Below are 20,813 nucleotides of genomic sequence, written 5' to 3'. Positions count from 1 at the left end.
CTGCTATTTCTGAAAATATAATTAAGATAATGAATGTCTTTGAAAGTACATTTGTTTATTTATCAATTCATTACATTTATTATCCACCCATAAGTTATAACTGGGGTTCTCTGAGCAATGAACAATTTAAATGATTTAAAAATCACATAATCCAGTAACACAATATTAAGTCCTTCTCTGATAGTTTTTAAATGATGAAGATTTAGCTGGTTTTAGTTTTTGAATTTGTGCTTTTAGATTAATCGTTGCATGTTATTGACCAGGATGATGTTCTATACACATTTAGGCCCCATTTGAACTATCTATTTAAAACAGTATCATACCACTATCACCACACAGCTACAATTCCCAGATTTCCCTGGAAATACGTGTTGTTAAACCACTATCAGAGTTTAAATTCTGTGGAGGTAATAGGGGTATTCTAACAACCCTTAGGACCCCTAACAAACTACAGCTCCCCAGATTCTTTGGGTGAATCTATAACTGTTAAAAGTTGTATAATACTGCTTTAATTGCATGGTGCAGATGGGATCTTGCTTGGAGTAAGACCAATTGAGTCCAACAGGTCTTCTGAGTAGACAGAAAGTTTTTAATGCTTTAAATTTTCAAAGGCATTATGATTCTGCAGTAGTTTGACTTCATCCCATTTTCTCTCCAGACAGATGGATGCCAACACCAGCAACAACAACAAATGTGCAAAAAAGAAGCACATTGAAATTGTATATATTTTCTAAAGTACACTACTCGAATAGACATTTGATATGCACTTTCCTGAAATGATGTATTTTGTTCTTATTTACCATATATGTTTGTATATGCAATTTACACAAAATAATAAGTAAAAAAACTTACTTAATTCTGTTGAACATGACCTAACTTGGGATGTCTTTGGCCCATAAATTTTCTTTACACTTGGGAAGCACATTCTCTAGTCTTAAGATTTGTGGGCTAACTGATTATGGCTACTCAGACATAGCCAAAATAAAAGGTGCTCTTCTGTGAGGATCTTTTAAAAAAAGAGGGAGAATTGATGACAGTGATTAACTACCAAGCCTATATTGTGTAGACATGTGCAGATTGATCTTGGTAAAGTTGCATCCACCCCAGCCCTGGTTGCCCTTTGATTGTGCAGCCATCAAAAGGGTGAAGACTTGGCGAGTTGGGGAGGTTTGGGGTGGGGCTGCGGCCCTTCCTTCAGCTGTGTTTTAAGGGGCAGAGACAAAAGGGTTTAAAGGGTGTAGAATTTCAGTTTAAATGACAAGGCTCAGAGATGTATAATTTTTCTCTGAGTTAGTAGCAACAAGGAAGAAGCAGGGGCCCCAAAGAGCATCATGTGGGTTGACTGTGAAAGGCTGTAATAAAAATAAAGAGAACATGGCAGATGCAAGCCTGCTGTGCCTGTGGGAGAAGCAAGTAATCCTCTTGGATTGTAATGCATTGAACGTCTCCATCTAGGCTCAGGTTGTAGACATGTATAAATAAACCATATATATTAAAGACACCTGAGTCTCCACCATGCCTCATTGTCCAAAAAGAAACACAGACCCTGGGTAACTGCCCAGAACTCCTTGAATCCCATAAAGTTTGGGGATATTGGGGTGGTGTGTACCAGTGGTGAAAAATAAGGGGCGGGGAGTGGTGGAATGTGTCCAGACCTTTTGCAACATACATAACCATTTCACAATATTTTTTCATACATATATATGGTTTGCTCAGAGATTGGCCACCATGGTTTCAAACAGAATTGGACACAAAAGTAGTTACTATAAAAGATGTGAAACCATTTGCTGAAATCTCCAGACTGATGGGAAATATATATATATAGAAGGGTTGCATTATTGTACTTAATGAAAATATGGAGAGTAAAGAGCTGAACCAAAATTTGGAATTTTATTAACATCAGCAAATGATACAGGTTGAATAGGTGATATTTATAATTATTGAATTTGATACCCAAAGAGGACCATTTATGAGGAAATGACTAGGGAGTTACAAGAGGATCTTAGTATGGAGGAATGGATTTTGGTAAATTGCTGCTACAGATTACATCAGTAGAGTTGGAAAAAAAATCATATCTTGAGCACTGAATTGGAACAAATAGCAGTCAGGTTTTCCGTGGATTTCTGTTCATTCCAATTTAGCACAGAAGAGCGGGTTTTCTGGAAGAAAGAGGCAGAGCAAAGGCAAAACTGCTTGGACCCAGAAAGCTGCTCAGACCTGTGATTTCCAAGCAGGGGACAAGTAGAAGTGGGGAGAAGCCCTTAAATTGGGTATTACTCTTTTTTAAGTTAAACTGCTAAATTCTCTCTGTGAAAGGATATACAAAGATAGCAATCCTATGCACATGAAGTTCATTTGAAGGAAACTGGTATATGTTAAGCCAGTGTAATGTTACACTAGCTGCCAAACACCATTCAGCAGCAAGGCTGGGCTGCTACTCTGCCTAAGCCTGACAGAAGGAAAGCACACCTTTCAAATAGTCTTCTACACAGGGGGCTAGACCATGTAACTGAGCTGAATTAGTTTAGGATTCAATCTAGCCCCACTCCCCCACTATTACCCCAAAAGGTCCATAGTAGATTTAATCCCAAGCATCACTTATTCTTTTCTCTATAAAATAATAAGACAAAAAAGTACAAACCAAACCATTGCTTAAAGAAAGCAACAGAGAAAGCATTTTTTAAAAGATTACCTCAGACCTACAAGTTTTGCCAGGGCAGCCTTGAGGTCCTTATTTCTGATGCTGTAAATTACTGGATTCAGCATGGGTGGAACCATGGAATATAGTATAGTAAACACCAAATCCAGTTGTGTGGCAGTGTTAGAGGTGGGTCTGAGGTAAGCAAAGCCTGCTGTAAGGAAAAATGTGGATAAGACAATGAGGTGGGGTAGACAAGTTGAGAAGGCCTTTCTTCTTCCCTCAGCTGAAGGGATTTTCAGAACAGCACTGAAGATGTGTACATAAGTAACAATGATGAAAATGAAGCAGCCAAACCCAATAGTAGTACTAAGCATAACAATTCCAATTTCAATTAGGTACAAGTCAGAACACACAAGCTTAAGTAACTGTGGGATTTCACAGAAGAACTGATTGACAACATTGGAACAGAAGGGCATTGAAAACGTTCCACCAGTGTTTAGAGCTGCATTTAGAAGACCACCAAACCACACACCAGCAACCATTTGGGTGCAAGCTCTCCTGTTCATTATCATTTCATATTGCAGGGGATCACAAATGGCAACGTACCGATCATATGCCATGACTGTAAGGAGGTAAACATCACATCCAACAAAGAGGAAGAACAAGAGGACCTGAAAAACACATCCAAAATATGAAATGTGCCTTGTGTTCATGAGGGAATTGGCCATGGATTTTGGAATAATAACTGAAACAGAGCCAAGGTCCTGCATTGCCAAATTCACCAGAAAGAAGTACATTGGGGTGTGCAAGCGGTGGTCGAAAGCTACTGCGAAGATTATGAGAAGATTCCCTGTCACAGTTGCTAAGAACATTCCAAGGAAGAGAAAGAAGTGTAGCATCTGCAGTTCCCGAACTTCTGAGAATTCCAAGAGAAGAAACTCAGAGAATGATGTTTGATTATCCATTTTTTACTTAATGTTAAGTAGCATGGCAACCCTGGAAGAAAACAACAACTCTGTATTTAATTCAGTTTGAAGTGGTTTAATGAATAAATATAAAACCATTTATGAACACACAATTAGAACCTGTCACACTAAATTTATAACTAGCATATGTTCAACACTAAATCATCTAGCTTTGTGGCTTATGGATATTTTGAGGGCCCATGTGGTGAGCCTTGGCCACTGAGGGATGGGCTTCATGAAGGAGAAATTTATTGATTAGAGCTAGCAGTAAGTTTTCAAAAAGGAATTGGTTGTACATCCTGAATCCCCCAACCCACAGGAGATTATTCCTTCAGTGTTGATGCTGGGTTTTAGGATCACCCTATGAGGTGTATCATTTCTTGAAGATCCCTCCAGGACACCATCTTAGGGAGTTTTATGGCTGGTTGACACCCATCTGGGCATTCAGAAAGAATATATTCTCCCTGAATCTCTTTAACAGGGTACCCTGAAAATTTGACCCATGTATTGGAACCATGTATTTCAATCCACCACTCTACCAGACTAAGGAGCCCGCACAATGCCTTTTTCTGCCACCTGAGTTGGCCCTACCATGTTCTGCCTTTCTGCTTTTCAGCAACAATGGGGCCTCTGTGCATCACATTGTATTATACTGTTAGTGTAGCTTCCCAACATGCACTGTAGCACTATGGTTCACTAAAATGTTCACTTTATTTGAGCTGTTTAGGAGATGCTGTTTCATTATCTAAAGGGTATGGAAATTCTTAGCCCAAAATAGAGCTTGAAATAAAATACGTGTTTCTGATGTATTTTGCTATGTATTCCCAAACAGTTTTTAATGATGCTCAGTTCCCAGAGAAGCACTGTAGGTCTCAGGTTGTTCTTGTTTCCCTTTCACACAATAAAGGGAATATTGGCATTACTTAAAGACTATTGCTATGTCTCCCTTCCCAGTCTTACTAAAGATGTAGAGGAGGATGTATTCAAAGAGTACGAAGAAGAGAAGCAGCTTCCCTCCCCATTCATGCAAAATGGAATGGAGAATTCTGAGAGCTTAGACCTTGTACTCAGTTAAATTTTGCTTGTATAATTCTAATGAATGTTCTATAAAGCGTCCCTCAGTTGGTCACAAACTTTCAGGATAACATAAAATAAACACATAAGTAGTTCCTTAACGTTGGATTGTTGTCACCACAGGCTATAATAAAGTCTCTTAAATAATGCAGATTAATATGTTTCCACTTGAATGGATGACATATGACTACCCTCTGGAAATGATCTGAATACTGCATGTTGTAGGAAATAGAATTAATCACTGTAAGAGCCAGCATCTCATTTTTGGTTTTCAGATTATAGTACTGTTTACCTTGCCAAATGAAAGTATCCCATTAGCAGTTCCTCTATAGGCAAATCACATGCTCTGATTTAAGTGGGACAATCATTTCAAGAGAAGAAATGTAGGGATTTGATGACTAGTTAGTTAGTTATTTAGTTAAAAGAGATATACATGTCCAGTCATTCAAGGTAAAATGATATTAATAACTTACTATTTTTCTTCATGTCAACTTTCCCTCCCAAATTATGATGTGTCTTCCTCTCTGTTGTCTTTAGATGTCCATCTATCCATACGGGCACAGATGAAATTTTATTTATATTCTCTCACCCCGCTCCATTGCCTCCCACCCTTCAAGGCAGTGAAAAGTCTGTTTTCATTGGCAGTACAAAATTGCCACTATATTGTTATGTTTGTTGTGTTCCCTGGCACATGCTCCCAAGAGTTCAACACAACTGGGCAAAGAACTCCCCCAAGGAAAATAGATTTTCCGCTATTTCTGAAAATATAATTAATAGATAATGAATGTATGTGAGAGCACACGAACATTTATTTATTTATCAATTCATTACATTTATTTGCACTATACATTTAAAACAGTATCAGACCACTAAGCAATCATCACATAGCTACAATTTCCACATTTCCCTGGAAATAGGGCTTGTTTAACCACTTTTAGAGTTCAAACTTTGTGAAGGGAATATGGGTCTCCTAACAACTCTCAGCAGCCCTAACAAACTACAGCTCCCAGAATTATTTGACTGTTTAAAGTGGTGTAATAACACAATGTAAATTTTAGCCCTTTAATCCACATATATTCCCACTGTTCCAGCTGAGATTTTCCATGAGGTCCAGAGGCTTGTCACTGTCAGGAGCTCGTCCTACACTTGAGTATGACCCTGGCAGACACATGCCTGACTGGCATGTTCTCTCCCTCCTGGTCTATCATTCAGGAGCTTCAGGAGCTTTCTTCTGCCTGAACATCACAGTGACCGATGCCAATAGTCATCAGCACACTTAGGGATCCTCAGAGTGTTTGCAGTTTGCGTAACAGACCTCAGCAACTCAGCATTTTGGCTAGTCTACTTTATTTACATATAAACATCAGACAGCAAAGAGAAAAAGAACAAAGGACAATAGTCCCACTTCACGGAACACAGTAATACAAACATCCTGTCTTCATCACTTCCCACTCTGTGGAGTCAAAACATACACCGTCATGTGATAGACAGAAATCCCATGACTGAAATCACGGAGCAGTCCCATCAGATATGAGGGATGGGGCTCTGGAGCATGTGGAGGTCAACTGTTAATGGTCTGCTTAATACTTTGAGAGTAATCTCACTCAACTTCATAGAGACTTGAATGCCACAACTGTGGCAGTTCCATTTGAGGTGTCTAATATCTTATGTGTCTGAGGCAGAGACGGGAAGTTTAACCTGGCTGTCCTACTAGATCTCTCAACAGCTTTTGATATTATTGAACATGGTGTTCTACTGAACCAGCTCTGTGGGAGGCTATCATGGGCACTGTCACAGTGGCAACATTTCTACTTGCAAGGTAATGTTCAGAGTTATGGTGTCCTTCAGGGCACTTTTTTTCTTCCAGTGTTTTATGAAGCTAGAAATTCCATTAACTTGCATTGCAAAACCAAAATGGCCACAACATTTTTGTTTTTCCACAAGCTGCCATTATCACCCATTACTGAAACCTTTGGTCCTTTCTGTAACAGTAGTAGCCCCAAATCTTACAACAAATAGTTGCAAAGGCAAATGCTCGAGACCAGTAAAGCAATGATATGAATAGTTTATAATTAGATTTCCTACGCATGCCATCTTAATCCATAGCTCAATGGTTGGCCACATGCTTTTTATTCAGCAGGTCTCAGGTTCCTCAGCATCTAGAAGTTGACTAGAAAAGATCCCCATCTTAAACCCTGTATATTGTCTATGAGTCATTGAATGCAATATTGATTGTTTTGAATGCTATACCATTGTCAGAAACTCCTATAAAGTTTCTCTTAATTACGTTAGGAAAACATAGATTGTAAAACTAATTTTTCTACACACCTGCAGTCATGGCTTGAAGTGGCTTGCTGAGGCTAAGTCCTCAGGGAAATTAAGATCATATTAATAAACCACCTCCTGATGGTTGTGTTAAACTCTTACTGCCAGTAAAGATATGATTTTCCTGCCTCAACAAGAACAGGGGAACACTTATAATGCATCTTAGCACACTGGGAAACACTTAGTTCTGGGAGCAGAAAGTGCATGAGAAGCCAATAGAAATCTATGGAATAAATGTAAGTCATTTATCTACTTAATAGTTTAGAAAATGCCAGATATATACTGCACATTTTAGGTACTGCAGAAATACAGAGGGTTTGTACAGCAGAAACAGCTTAGATTTAGATTAGATTTATTAAATTTATACATTGTTTCTCAATAATAATATGATCTTTTGATGCTATTTACAGGTTGGTAGAGCAGCTAGCTTTTTAACATTCTGTCATTACAACCTTAATAATTCTGTTAATCATAAATCAAGACAATTAGTGAATATACAATGTAATTGAATTTCAGGATATTCTGGTGAAGAATGGCTGTGTAATAGATGTTTTTTATCCAAGTGTAAACTTCCTGTTTTTGGTGCCATGTTTGTGCTCAATTAAAACACACTGTACACTTCAACAGTACTGCAGGGTTTGTTACACAAATGATGGCTGTTCATAAACTTTTGAGATCTCAAAGTTCTTGCTTTAATGAAGCATTTAATGAAAGGTACATGTTATCCAGTACATGTGTCAAAGTTATTCAGGGATGTCTTCAATCAAAAGAAGTAGGGAATTATGCTGGGATGATCAAATGAAAAAAGTAGGTGCACATGGGCTAAATTGTAAGGGAGCATAATATGCAAGACTGTAATACAGAGCTGAGGAACCTGTGAAACTCTGGGTGTTTCTAGATTACGATGCTCATAATTCCTGACCATGCTGGTTGGCAATGATGGGAGTCCATCCAACAAGATCTGGAGGGTCACAAATTCCTCATCCCTGTTGTAGAACATGCTTACTGCTTACACAGTGCATAGGCTATGTAGGAAACTTAGTTTGCAGGTTTCTGCTTTGTAGCACATTGTAAATTTGTATGTGGCTTACCTCTATACTTAAACTGAAGTTTGTGTTTTAAACCTATAATCTGCTCTCATTTACGTTGCTTATTTTTACTTCACCATTCAGCCAATATGACAGTGCAGCTAAGAACTGGTAAAGCCTGAATGGTTTGAATGGCCCAGCAACAGTCCTGTGAACAAAGTCTTGCCTCGCTGTTCTTACTATTTTGTTCTGTTACAATCAGTGTAGGAAATGCCTGTTTGTGAGGGGGAGAATACGTGGGTGTGTGTGGGTGTGTGTGAAGTGTATGCATAGCGTTGTTGAGCTTTTTAATTAATAACTGTTGTGATGAAAAACCAGAAAAGTAAAGCTTTGGGTTGACAATTTAAATCCAGACGCTCTCATGGCAATCTTGTGATACTAAGGGTAGTAGGCCGGTGGGGTTTAAATTTAGTCAAATCCAATAACTAAATGTCCTGCACCAAATCTATAATTCAACAGAGAGGAGATTAGCCTCTAAGCTCAATGGAGCATTTGGAACACAGGATGGAACAGGAAAAAATTGCCTTAAGAACTTAGACTGAACAGCTTGTGTAGATCCAAGGAGAGCGCCTGGGCAAATCTGAGCCCCATATAATAACTGTGCTAGGGGTTTAGCTTTAAACACTTCAAGTGCTGATGGTATGTGATTGCCAACTTTTGTACAGAAAATGTGTGTCAGAATTTTGGTGCTTTCAGACTTTTTTCCCCTTTGCATATTTCTGATGTGCTCCCCATGACCCTGTTGACTGAAAAATAAGGCCAAGGTATTTAAAAACTTTAACTTGTTTGATCAACTGATTATCCATATACCATCTATGGGCCCTATAGTTCCTTGAAAACACCATGACATTCCTTTTCTTGTAATTCACAGCCCACTGTTCTCTTTGGCAGTATCCTGTGAATGCCCTCATCAATCTTTTTAGGCCCACTTTTGTTTGAGATAGAAAGACTGCATCATCTGCATATAATAATATAGAGATGGTTTTTGTGGCCAATATAGGGGCATGATACTCTGGGGATGTTAAACTCTGGACAATATTTATATATAAATTAAACAGTGCGGGAGCTAGGATACAACCATGCTTAACTTCCTTTGTGGCTGCTACAGATATTATGGGCTGTCCATTTGTAGAGCAACACACTTTCAGCACAGTGTTGTTTAAGGAAACTCCCAAAATTGCTGAGTTTTTTTTAAGGAAGTTGCCTAACACAAAACACCTTTGAAATACCAGTAATGGGACATATGTCAGTCTGTCTCATCAAATTTGAATGAAATGAGTGTTATGTGGGGCTGTTTATACCCTAAATGAGGTTTGGGGACTGTTAAGGTGCCCATATTCAAATGCTGAAAGAAGTTTAACCTATAATAACAGCTCAAGGTTCTAAGTGTTTAGAAGATCAAAGTAAACCCATATTAAATGAGCAGCAGAACACTGATGATAAGGAAGCAGTGGTGAGTCAGTATCTCTTGTAATAACACATCATTAAAGTTTTCATGTATTGAAAGGTTCACTTCTAAGGCTTGTGGCTTATTTCCCTTATCTTTTTTTGACTCTCTTCTGAATTAAGTAAATCTTGCTTAGTAAGTTATGCTAACAGTTATCTTTCTATTTTGTTCCAGAGGTTGCAAGGATTTTAGTGATTTGTTTTAAAAAACATGGATAATCAGTCTTCCATTTCTGGATTTCTCCTTCTTGAATTCTCAGCTGTCCGGGAGCAGCAGATTCTACACTTCTCTCTGTTCCTGATATTGTACCTAGCAATTGTCTCAGGGAATCTCCTCATCATCTCTGCAGTAGTCTTTGACCACCACCTGCACACCCCTATGTACTTCTTCCTAATGAATTTGGCCATCCAGGATCTTGGCTCCGTTTCTGCCATCATACCCAAATCAATGGCTAATTCTTTTCACAATACTACATACATTTCTTATTCTGGATGTGTGGCTCAAGTGTTCTGTTTTGTTTCCTTTGTGGGATCCGATTTCTTTCTCCTCACAGTCATGGCATATGATCGCTATGTTGCCATTTGCAAACCACTACAATATGAAATGGTGATGAATAAGGCAGCCTGCACACAAATGGTTGCTGGTGTTTGGATCACTGGTCTTTTCTATGGCACATTGCACACTGGAGGGACCTTTGCAGTACAGTTTTGCTCCAATATTGTCAATCAATTCTACTGCGAAATCCCAGAGTTACTAAAGGTTTCCTGCTCTGACTCATATCTAGCTGAAGTTGTCATTCTTGTGATCAGTGCAGTTATAGAGTTAGGCTGTTTTTTCTTCATCGTTGCAACATATGTACTAATCTTCACTGCAGTGCTGAGAATCCCCTCCATCCAGGGAAGGCAAAAAGCCTTCTCCACCTGTCTTCCACACCTCACTGTATTTTCTGTATTTATATTCACTGGGTGGTTTGCCTACCTAAGACCACCTTCTGATACACCATCTGGTCTGGATTTGGCATTAACTGTGATATATACCTTTGTTCCACCCATGTTGAACCCAGTGATCTATAGCATGAGAAACAAAGATATCCAGGTTGCCCTAGCAAAGCTGTCAGCTTCACTGTCCTCTTTTTGCATGTAACTGTGGATTTTGTGTTTGCTTAAATACCTTCATTTGTGTGGAAGGCAGTTCAAAAGTAATTCAGCTGGAGATATTGATGAAATAGATGCAAAACCTGGCTCTTTTGTTTGGGGAACTGGTGACTCTTTTTGCTTTTTAAATCTTATTCCAAAATTGTACGCACATAAATCATGAAACAGGATATGACTAACAAAAATGGGTTATGACAGGAATACTAAACCTATTATTTTATGCTACAAATTAAGAATTAATTGTCATTGGCCAGTAGAATGAATTCTTCAACAAAGCAACTTGGAAAACACAGAATAATAGTAGTGCCTGCTTATCGACTCCATATTGCAATATATGTTGTACGTACATATCCGTCCATGTGTTGTTTCATTTGTATATTTATTAAAATGACACCATACAGTGTAAAAAATTTGCCCCTCTTCCCTCACCACCTTCACTTTTGGCAAATCGGATCCTCCTATTCGAGGGTCCACATTGCGCACAGGCTCAGGGCATCCTGCCCATAACCATGGGAGAGGAGGGGGATGATCCCAAGCCTGCAGTGGCCCCGCAATCAAGCCACCGGCCTGTTGGCCTATTAGAGAGTGGTGGCATGGTCGTGGGGGCCTTTAAAAGGCAGTGGCGCATTGTCAGGGCCATCACCGGGCTTCATGCTGCCAAACACCCGCCCACCCGCCCTAGTTTTAAATGTCTGCTTTGGCCTTGCTCTGGACTCCGGTTGGTCGCCTGTTTTGGTACAGGGGCTGGGTAGGAATTTTTCTATTTGGTGGATTGGCACTGGCCATTTGGTTTTCGCCTACCTCTTAGCAATCATCACAACTTTGTAAGGTTTGGCAGTTAGGCATTGGCTTAGTGAGATGTGGGGGAGGGGAGGCGAAGCCATCACCTGCCCCTCCAGGTAGAAGGGTATTCCGTTAGAGGAATCCGTGGGTCTGGATCTCGTCCGAAGTATACTTGAGGGGCTAGGGCCATGCCAGACCCAACAGGAACCCCGGGGTGAGTTTCAGTTGGTTGCCATTGATTGAGCTCCCTTGGTTGGTGGTTTACCCTTTCAGACTTCCTGCAAGGCGGACAGGAGTCAGTTATACTTATTGCCAATGCCTAAGCCAATATCACTCAGATTTCTGTAATCAATAAAGTCATGGCCTAAATTTTGCCCATTAACTTTTAAACTAAAATTCTGTGTCATTGTGTTTTTATTATTCCTGGGGGGTGCGCCTGGGCCTTGACGCGCAACAGATTTTCCATTATGTCTGTTTGTCACACTATATTATAGCAGTGATCAATATTCATTAATTGCAAGGTTTTCCAAGTTCCATTACTGCTCTAGCTGCTGTTAATAAATGCCTCTGCTATATCAGTCTCTACAGCCACAGTAGGCACTGTAACTCTACAACAGTTTCACTCTTCCAAGACAGAGAGATGTCAACAACATCTGCAAATGAGATTAATCAGCCTTCTTAGTGGTGACTCCATGGTTTTTTAATTCTGTTTCAAGAGGAATTATGACCCTCTTTCCTCAGGGCATTACCACAACAGAGTGATATCAGATCCCGATATTCTGTCATTGTTTAATAAAGAAATTGTAGCTTTCTTTCATATATACATGGTGTGCTTTCAAACTGCTAGGTTGGCAGGAGCTGGGACAGAGCAATGGGAGCTCACCCTGTCACATGGATTCAAACCACCAACCTTACGATCAGCAAGCCCAAGAGGCTCAGTGGTTTAGACCACAGTGCTACCCGCATCCCTACTACCATAGCACTATGTTGACAGGGGCTCTGTGCTTTAATACAGGGATGGCCCTCCAGATGTTAGATTCCCAACTCCCATAAATCCTAACCAACATGGCCAATTGTTAGGGATGCTGGAAGTTGTAGTTCAACAACATCAGGAGGGCTATGCCCAGTCATGCAGATATTAAAAGGTGCAAAGAAAAAGCTGGCCATCTTTGAAGCCCAGTTTAAATATGTGTGTGTGTGTGTTTGATTATGACTTACCTCCAAAGGTTTAGAAACGTAGCAGGTATCATATTTAAATGAAATGCATGCAATAGGAGCACATCAGCGAAGCATGCATCCCAGCACTCAGTAAGCCACTGTGACCAGATTGCAAAGCTTTTCATAGGTAAAAATCACTCACATCTGTTCCAATTTGGAAACCACATTAGCAGTAGTTTCAGATGTACTTTCCAATTTGTATGAAGATGTGGACAGGATCCTTAAAGTATTTAGGGCAATCACCTGCACACTCAGTCCTCACCCATGAGAGGACAGCTAGCCAAGCGCATGAGAAAAGTGTGTGCCAATGGGCTATGGTACCTTCAGGGGGTGAATAGTTCTACTAGAAAACTGCTGAAGAAGATTGTTGTTGAAAGGCCCGTGTATGAACTCACCATACTGGATAATTTCTGGCTACTCAACAATATCTTGGGGTGTCTCCCTGCCAAAGGTTTGTGGAGGATCAAGATAAATTTCAGTCTGATTTCTGGCCTGACTTTGGTACTGAATCAGTGTGTTTTTACATGAGTAGAATGTGTGCTTTTATTTAAAATGCATCTCTGGGTTATTCAAAAAAAAAAAACATAGTCCGTCCCCCCACAAGGACTGAGGGACAGTGGACCAGCCCCCTGCTGAAAAAGTTTGCTGACCCCTGTGTTAGAGTCTCCAGTATTAGAAATGGAAGAAGCTGAATCAGACCATTGATCCATCTATCTCTGCATTGCCTACAGTGGCTCACATTGGGGAATCTGATTGCAAACTATTAATATAACCACACAACTGGACCTTAGCCAGAGGCACCAACTGATGTTAGGTATCTCTGTGTTGTCACTGTGCAATGCTTGGAGTCACACTGTGCTGGACCCGGGGGGGGGGTTACCGAGAGGCGTGGTCAGAGTCCGGTCCTGGGTCGAGAGTCTGGAGAATGTCCACCAAAGGCGAAGCAGGGTCCAAAGCAGAAAGCCGGGCGTGGTCAGGAACTCTGGAAGAACAGGTCTGGGTGCTGGCAGAAACAGGTTTCCAACGACGTTGCTCCCGCAACCTGGGACTGGGCTGACTGGCCTTTATCTTCTCTGAGGCCAGGGGCTGTCCCGGCCCACAGGTGACCTGCCTCTCCTGGCCTTAAGGCGAGCACTCCTCCTGAGAGAACCCAATTCCCTCTGCCTCTCTGCCCTGAGCCTCTGCAGCTCAGGAGAGGCTGGAGGGTTACTGGACCCAGGGGGAGGCTCACCTTCCCCTGACAGGGCTGGGGGGGAGAGGCGTACCTGTAGGCAATGGGTCCTCAATCACCTCCGGAGCCAGAGTGGGTTCATCTGGTGTCTGCTCCTGAGGATCCAGCACAGGTGCAGGCGCTTCAGATTCCTTCTGCTGTTTTGTATGCTCTGTGTAATGAGGGAACGTGCCTGGAGCCTTATCAAAGGCTCAGGTCATTAATCATTGTAGGAGGCAATTTTGGAGGACTCGACCGGAGGATGAGCTTTTCCAGCTCGGTCGTAGCGGAGGCTCCAACATTGTTGGTTATCAGGCCCAGAAGACGGAATGCAGCTTGTCTGCTCTGGTGTCAAGAAGAGTTATGGGAGGTATGTGCTCATTGCCCCAGGAAGCCTGCCAGTCCCTAATTAATTGGCAATAAGGGTGGATGTTGAACTTCTTGCCAAAGCAAGATGCCCAGCTCTTTGGGGGCCCACAATATGTTTTTGGGTGAGTGTCCCCCTCCACCCTTGTTCAAAAAAATCAGGGGGCAGAGGAGGCCAAGCACAGAGCTGAGCATAGTGCAACTTCAGTGGACAGCTCCTTCTTCTTCTCCTACTCCTGCCACAGAGGGGAAGAGGTGGAAGTAGCCTCCGGCTGGTGGCAGCAGCAGCAGCAGGAGGAGCTGCCAGTCACTGAAGCCACACTACTTCTATGTTTGCCTCCCCACCCCTCCCCAGCTCCTCCTAACATCGCATGTGCAACATCACACACACAATGTCCCCCCCCCCCAATGTCCCTTGCAAGTTGGTACCTCTGTCCTCAGCTATTGCCTTTGAGCAAATTCTTGAAAGACAGAGGGCACCATTACTACAGACAACAAGAGAGTATGGGATGATATTGACAACATGTAGAAGGCACACATTTTGAATCCCTGACTTTGTGCTCTGCTTGCTCTAATATCAGGTATATCTCTCCCCTCCCTTATTTTTCTTTCCTTTAGTATGAGTATTGTGGTACATCGCTATGCTCATTTTCTCTAGCCTTTTAGGAAGTTTGGGACTCTCTCACTCTGTAAGACTAAGAGCTGTGTATGTACTGAATGGTGGTTTTCTGCCATATTTGTAGCCTTCTGTCTAAACCATATACTCTGTCTCTTTCGTTTCTATTTAATAAACAAGTGTTTTTCTACTTCCTGGTGTGACAAATTATTTACTGGTCAAATGTATGCATGCATTTTTAACAGATGGGGTTGTTGATTCCATGCAAAAGGATCCATTCCTCTCATGAGTGTATATTGGGTCTGTACACACAGTGGAACACTGTCACCTAAATTGTTGTCAAAATTGCTCAGTGGGCACAGGAGATTTAGAAGTATGCCACCATCACCCACTGGCAGAGGAAGAGGAGTGCAGGGGGAGCGCAGCGCAATCCTGGCAGGGTGCCATCGTGGCTGTCCCCCCGCCCGTGCTTGGTGCCAAGCCCCCGCAGGCGGCATGCTCCACCCTCAGGATGCGCGCCATCCCTGCCCTACCTGCTCTCCGCCCCCCAGTGCCAGAGCATGAAGCTCCGCCACTGCCATCACCCCTGCCCCAGTGTCCTCCTTTAAAATGTATTAAGAGCAATAGATACCATTTGGCCACTTTGTATGTAGGTCACAATGGAGACTTGCTTCCACTTCCTCCTATGTGTGTTCACTATAGACATACATTACCTGGTAACTGCCTTATAGTAAATCAGACCATTGGTCCATCTGGCCCAATATGATCTGTTCTCATTGACAGTGTCCCCATATGGTGCCCCCCCCCCCCAGTAATCACTGGAATACTGCTTGAATGGTGGCTTGAATATGTCTTATAAAATCACAAAAATCGACATTAAATAAATCATTACTTTGTAGAGTTTATTCTTCTGGTTTGTGTGTGAGAGGGATTTATTTTGCTATTTTTAAAAAATGAGCAAGCAACAATAATCAACATTTTGAAAATAATTCTTTTTGAAATACTGATAACTGTCTATAAACTGTTTTAACTCATCTCCAGGGAAATTAGAGGAGGAACACGTGAGGTTTTTTTCTGCTTCATTTACTTCTATGTTTTCTAAGATGGAATTATTTCACCATAGTTCAGTTCTTCATTCTTAATTGACCTTCTCATCTGTTGAAGATGGTTGTCATTAATTAACCAAAAGCACATTACCTTTAAAAAGAAGCTTTAACCCTTTTTTATTTTCCAAAAAGAAGACAAAGAGAAATATGCCCTATAAATTAGCATTCTTGGGATTATTGTGCTTTCCAAATAATATAATGAAGCCTAATTAGCCCGACATTTTGGAGGTGGTTGTAAGCTCAGTTTTAAAAAATAATGATCTCTCTAGAGATAATCTTGTATCTGTACAACTATTTAAACTAATTAAGCTAGACTGTGAAATGTAAAATAATGAGAAGCATGCTTTGTCTTTAAATTAGTTTAATTTCTACAATAAAGAGGAATGAATATTTCAAACAGTATTCCAGTTAAATTAATATGTTGTATCTCTTACAGCATTAATTGTGGTCTTTACAAACTGAAGGGAAGAAGAAAAAATGTTTGGTAGATGCCACAATAATTCTAAGTGAAGTGATTTTAGAATTATACAGTCAACACACTTTGCAAATCAAATTAATTCAGCATGCATGTTGGCACGGACACTTGAATTGCTCCTCCTCTTTCCCTGACATAAGGTGCTGATTAAAAACAAACAATTATACAAACTAGACGAATAACACACTGGAACATAAGATGGCACTCACATCCCACTATACAGTAAGGAAGAAACTACTTACTGTAAAGTTTGATTTTCCTCTCTGTACACTTTGCCAGTTGGGAAATAAGGAATTGAACCCATCTTTACCATGTCTCCTTCCATTCACCATTTTAAAATCAAAGGCCAAACCAAACATATGCCATGCGGTCTGTGTAAAAAGTTACAATTATTGGAAATAATCATAATTGAGGAATGGATGATTGCATAAATAAAAACCCAGTGTTCTGACCCTATGGTGTACCTTGTTGTGGAAGCAGAAAATTGAATCAAAGGGTCCAAGTCCTGGGAGAAGGGAGAAGTGTAGATTTGACCCAGATCTACACTCTATGTTAGACTTTGTACAGCTCCTGATAGCTGTCAGCTGTTGGCCATTTCAGGCAATACAATCACACTGAAAGACTGAATGGATATATTGGGGCAGGGATCATATCCAATGGTCCCGCACTGACTGAATGTGTTTTCCAGTTCTGCAGCACTTCACCCATATTAGAAGCTCATGGAATAAATAGCCTGCCTAGGTGTGAAAAACCTGAGACTACCTTAAATTTATGTGAACTTAGAGTCTTCTTGTAAGTTAACATATCATCAAAGTAGAACTCTGTGGAAAGAGTGGACTGTGTTGACTTCTCTGGCAGTTGAGGAACAGTTCTATAAATGCTGAGTCTTGTTTTCAGCCTTTTTGCACTTAGAGGCCCCCAAGCCCTTCCTCTGTAAATAACTTCACACTGACACATAAATTTTAGTTTAAGCTATTGGGCAAAATTTTAGGCCACAGATTTATTAATTACAGCAAAGTGAGTGGTATTGGCTTAGGCATTGGCAACAGACTATAACTGACTCCTGCCTCTCTGGCTGGTAGTCTGAAAGGGTAAACACCAAACGAGGGAGCCACATCAATGAAGATCAACCGAAGCTCACCTGGGGTTCCTGTGGTCCTGGCATGGCCCTAGCCCCTCAAGCGGACTTTGGATGAGATCCAGGACCCCCAGATACCTTTGCCAGAATACCTATTTCTGGAGGGGCAGGTGATGGCCGCACCTGCCCTCCCACACACTTCAATAAGCCAATGCCTAACCGCCAAACCTTACAAAGTTGTGACGATTGCTAAGGGGGTAGTGGAAAACCAAGTGGCTACAGCCAATCTGCCAAATGGAAAAAAAATCCTACCCAGCCCTTGTTCCAAAACAGGTGACCCAATCCAAAGCAAGGCCAGAGCAGCATGATGTAAAATTAGGGAGGGAGGGTGTTCAGCAGCGCAAAGCAAGTGCCCCCAATCACATCGTGCTGCCACTTTTATAGGCCCCGGGAATCACACCGCTCGCCCTGATTGGCCAAAATAGCCTGGCGCGATCCCAGGGCCTAACAGTTAAGGCTTGGGACACACTTAGCTACAACCCACCCTGTGGGGGTGTCCTGGGGGCCCAAGCGCAACCAGGACCTTCATTAAGGAGGATCCCATTTATTGCACAATTTCACATTGTGTAATCTTATATACAAGTAATTGTATGTGATACACACACATTTTAAAAAGCTGGACATGATGGCTTCCATTTTTAGTTTTAAAATATGTTTTCCATAAGAAAGCTTCCCATAAAAATGAAAGTAGTAGGTTTTTAAAAATGAATAATCTGTTCAACATTCTAAAACCCACAATTCCTGCCAGAATTCAAATGATGTGGAAGCTAATGGATACTGAAACACTAAGGGCTCATCCACAGTTCTGTTTGTGCTGCAATTTCTAGGCACAGGCTGGAGTGTTGTTCGGTTTTTTTGTCCTGCCACTTTCCCTGGGATAACCTGCTGTTTACTGCTGAATCAGAACAGGCATCAATCAGGTTTCCCCCTTGATTGACATTTGCTCTGATTCAGCGGTAAAAGAAGCAAACTGCAACTCCTAGAGTTCGTAATAAAAAATATTACATTTTTAATTCTGTTTGTGAAGAGAGTCTTGAAATTGCAACGGCCATATCTGGTGAAATCTTGGGGATCCCAGATAATATGTCCAGCAGTAAGGTCTTTAGTGCCATGCATAACTTCTTGTCCAACCCATGACTAGAAAACCAAGACAAATTAATTCAATAATAAAAGACAAATATCACACACACTTTGCAAAATACACATCATGTATGTAGATCACTGGCCACTTCAAGATGACCTGTTTATTGAACATTCATCCTGAATTGTTTGCACAAAGTTTGTTGGGAGATCAGGTAATGTTGCCTACTGAGCATGTACTTTGGGGGGTGGGGTTATTGGAAGGTTATAGGGTATTGCACCAAGCAAGTTGTATCCCATATTTTACAGAGTATTTGTAAGTGAAACTGCATCATTTATTTTCTATTTAGAAGCCTCCAAAGTGCTCTCTTGATATCTTTATTCCTGATGCTATAAATAATGGGATTCATGAAAGGTGGAATGATTGAATATATCACTGCAAGCATCACCCCCATGTCTGAGGAGGACCTAGATGCTCGTCCCAAGTAAGCAATGCTTCCAGTGAAGAAAAATAAGAAAAGGACAATGAGATGGGGAAGGCAAGTGGAGATGGCTTTTTCTCTTCCTTGTACAGAGGGGATCCTCAGCACTGCTTTTAAAATCTGCAGATAGGAAATAATTATGAATCCAAAACACCCTATACCCAACACTGAACAAAATAGGACCGCTCCTCCTTCAAAAATGTATGAGTTGGAGCATGAGAGCTGGAGAAGCTGTGGGATTTCACAGAAAAACTGGTTTATGACATTAGAGCAAAAAATGATTCCAAATGTGCAGCTAGTGTGCAAAACAGCATAGAAAATGCCAATGAGCCACACACTAACTACCATTTGAATGCAGGATACTTTGTTCATAAGTAGCTCATATTGCAGTGGGTTGCAGATGGCAATGTATCGATCATAGGCCATGACTGTCAGGAGGAAGAACTCGGAGGACGCAAAAAAAACAAAGAAGAAGACCTGAGCCACGCATTCAGAATACGAAATGTGCCTGGTGCCCAGTATGGTGTTAGCTATAGCTTTGGGAATGGTGACTGAGATGTAACCAAGGTCGACAGCAGATAAATTCGCCAGGAAAAAGTACATTGGAGTATGAAGATATTGGTTGAGTGCTACAACATTGATCACCAGCAGATTTCCAGTCAGAGCTATCAGGTAGATTATGAAAAATGTCACAAAGCATACAATCTGCAGTTCTCGAATTTCAGAGAATTCCAAGAGAAGAAAACCTTTCACAATGCTTTGGTTGAACATTTCCTTACTGTTATTCAATAATGCACCCCTGTCAGAGAAGGGAAGACATAAATGGGATGGTGGTGTCCTGAAATGTATCTCAATAGAGGTTCTACATGCATGTTTTAAAAATTGAACATTGATTAATTCTGCCTAAATGCAATATTTGACCATGCTTATGAGGACAGTAAATGAGTCAAATGGGTCATGTTGACTTTATGAAGATACACATAATAGCTGCAGTAACCCCAAAAAGGAATATATATTTAGGAACTGGTGACATGTAAACACATTTATAGTCACTGTTTAACTTACCAAAAAGCGGAACATTAATAATAAAATTATGTGGTTGACATCCTTAAAGTATTTTGAAAAACAAAAATTAGCAAGGCAAGGGGTAATATCCGACAGCAGATATAATGCTGATTAGATTGTGTTTGTGCAAAAACTGCTGCAGTGGCAACCCAACACCCAGAATGGACTGTTCATTTACGTTTCATTTAATTGCATATGACAATAGAGCCTACACCAGGGACAGACAATGTGGTGCTCTCCAACTATTTCTTGGACTCCAGGTCTCAACATTGCTACCCATTGGCTATGCTGGCTAAGTCTGATGAAAAATAGAGTCCAACAACATAAGGAGGAAATCATACTGGTGATTCCTGCTGTACACGGTTATGATGACAAGTAACGTTACAAATGTTCTAATCAGTATTGCCAACCTGGAGGGCAAGACTTGCCGTCTTCTCTACAGACAAGTTCTTAGTACTTTTACAAAAAACAAAAAACAACAACAACCATTAAGGCTGCAACCCTATACCCACTTACCTGGGAGTAAGTCCTGTTGAAATCCATGGGATGAACTTCTGAGCAGAAGTGCACAGGATTGAAC

The 20,813-nt window shown here is 41.0% G+C and overlaps 3 protein-coding genes across 3 annotated transcripts in view; 1 reads left to right on the top strand and 2 right to left on the bottom strand.

Moving 5' to 3' along the window:
- Window positions 1-2,688: 2,688 nt before the first annotated feature.
- LOC310691094 (olfactory receptor 14J1-like) lies at window positions 2,689-3,606 on the bottom strand (the record flags this gene model as incomplete). Its single annotated transcript, XM_083470691.1, has 1 exon — window positions 2,689-3,606. The coding sequence occupies one exon, from the start codon at window positions 3,604-3,606 to the stop codon at window positions 2,689-2,691; it is 918 nt and encodes a 305-aa protein (XP_083326817.1).
- A 6,144-nt stretch (window positions 3,607-9,750) lies between these two features.
- Window positions 9,751-20,813, top strand: part of LOC310691608 (olfactory receptor 14I1-like) — a gene marked incomplete at both ends in the record, with an annotated part of 142,904 nt that continues 131,841 nt past the window's right edge. The window contains one exon of the mRNA XM_083471466.1: window positions 9,751-9,963. Coding sequence (XP_083327592.1) covers window positions 9,751-9,963 — 213 coding nt within the window. The remainder of the gene's footprint in view (window positions 9,964-20,813) is intronic.
- On the bottom strand, window positions 19,022-19,939 carry LOC310692530 (olfactory receptor 14I1-like; the record flags this gene model as incomplete). The annotated part of the gene is made up of 1 exon (XM_083473476.1): window positions 19,022-19,939. One exon carries the CDS (start codon window positions 19,937-19,939, stop codon window positions 19,022-19,024), a length of 918 nt encoding a protein of 305 aa, XP_083329602.1.

The sequence above is a fragment of the Podarcis liolepis genome, assembly GCF_965112155.1.
Source record: "Podarcis liolepis genome assembly, chromosome: 13".
Lineage (NCBI taxonomy): Eukaryota > Metazoa > Chordata > Lepidosauria > Squamata > Lacertidae > Podarcis > Podarcis liolepis.
Note: the sequence above shows the minus strand (reverse complement) of the source record. Positions and strands in the feature narration are given on the sequence as shown.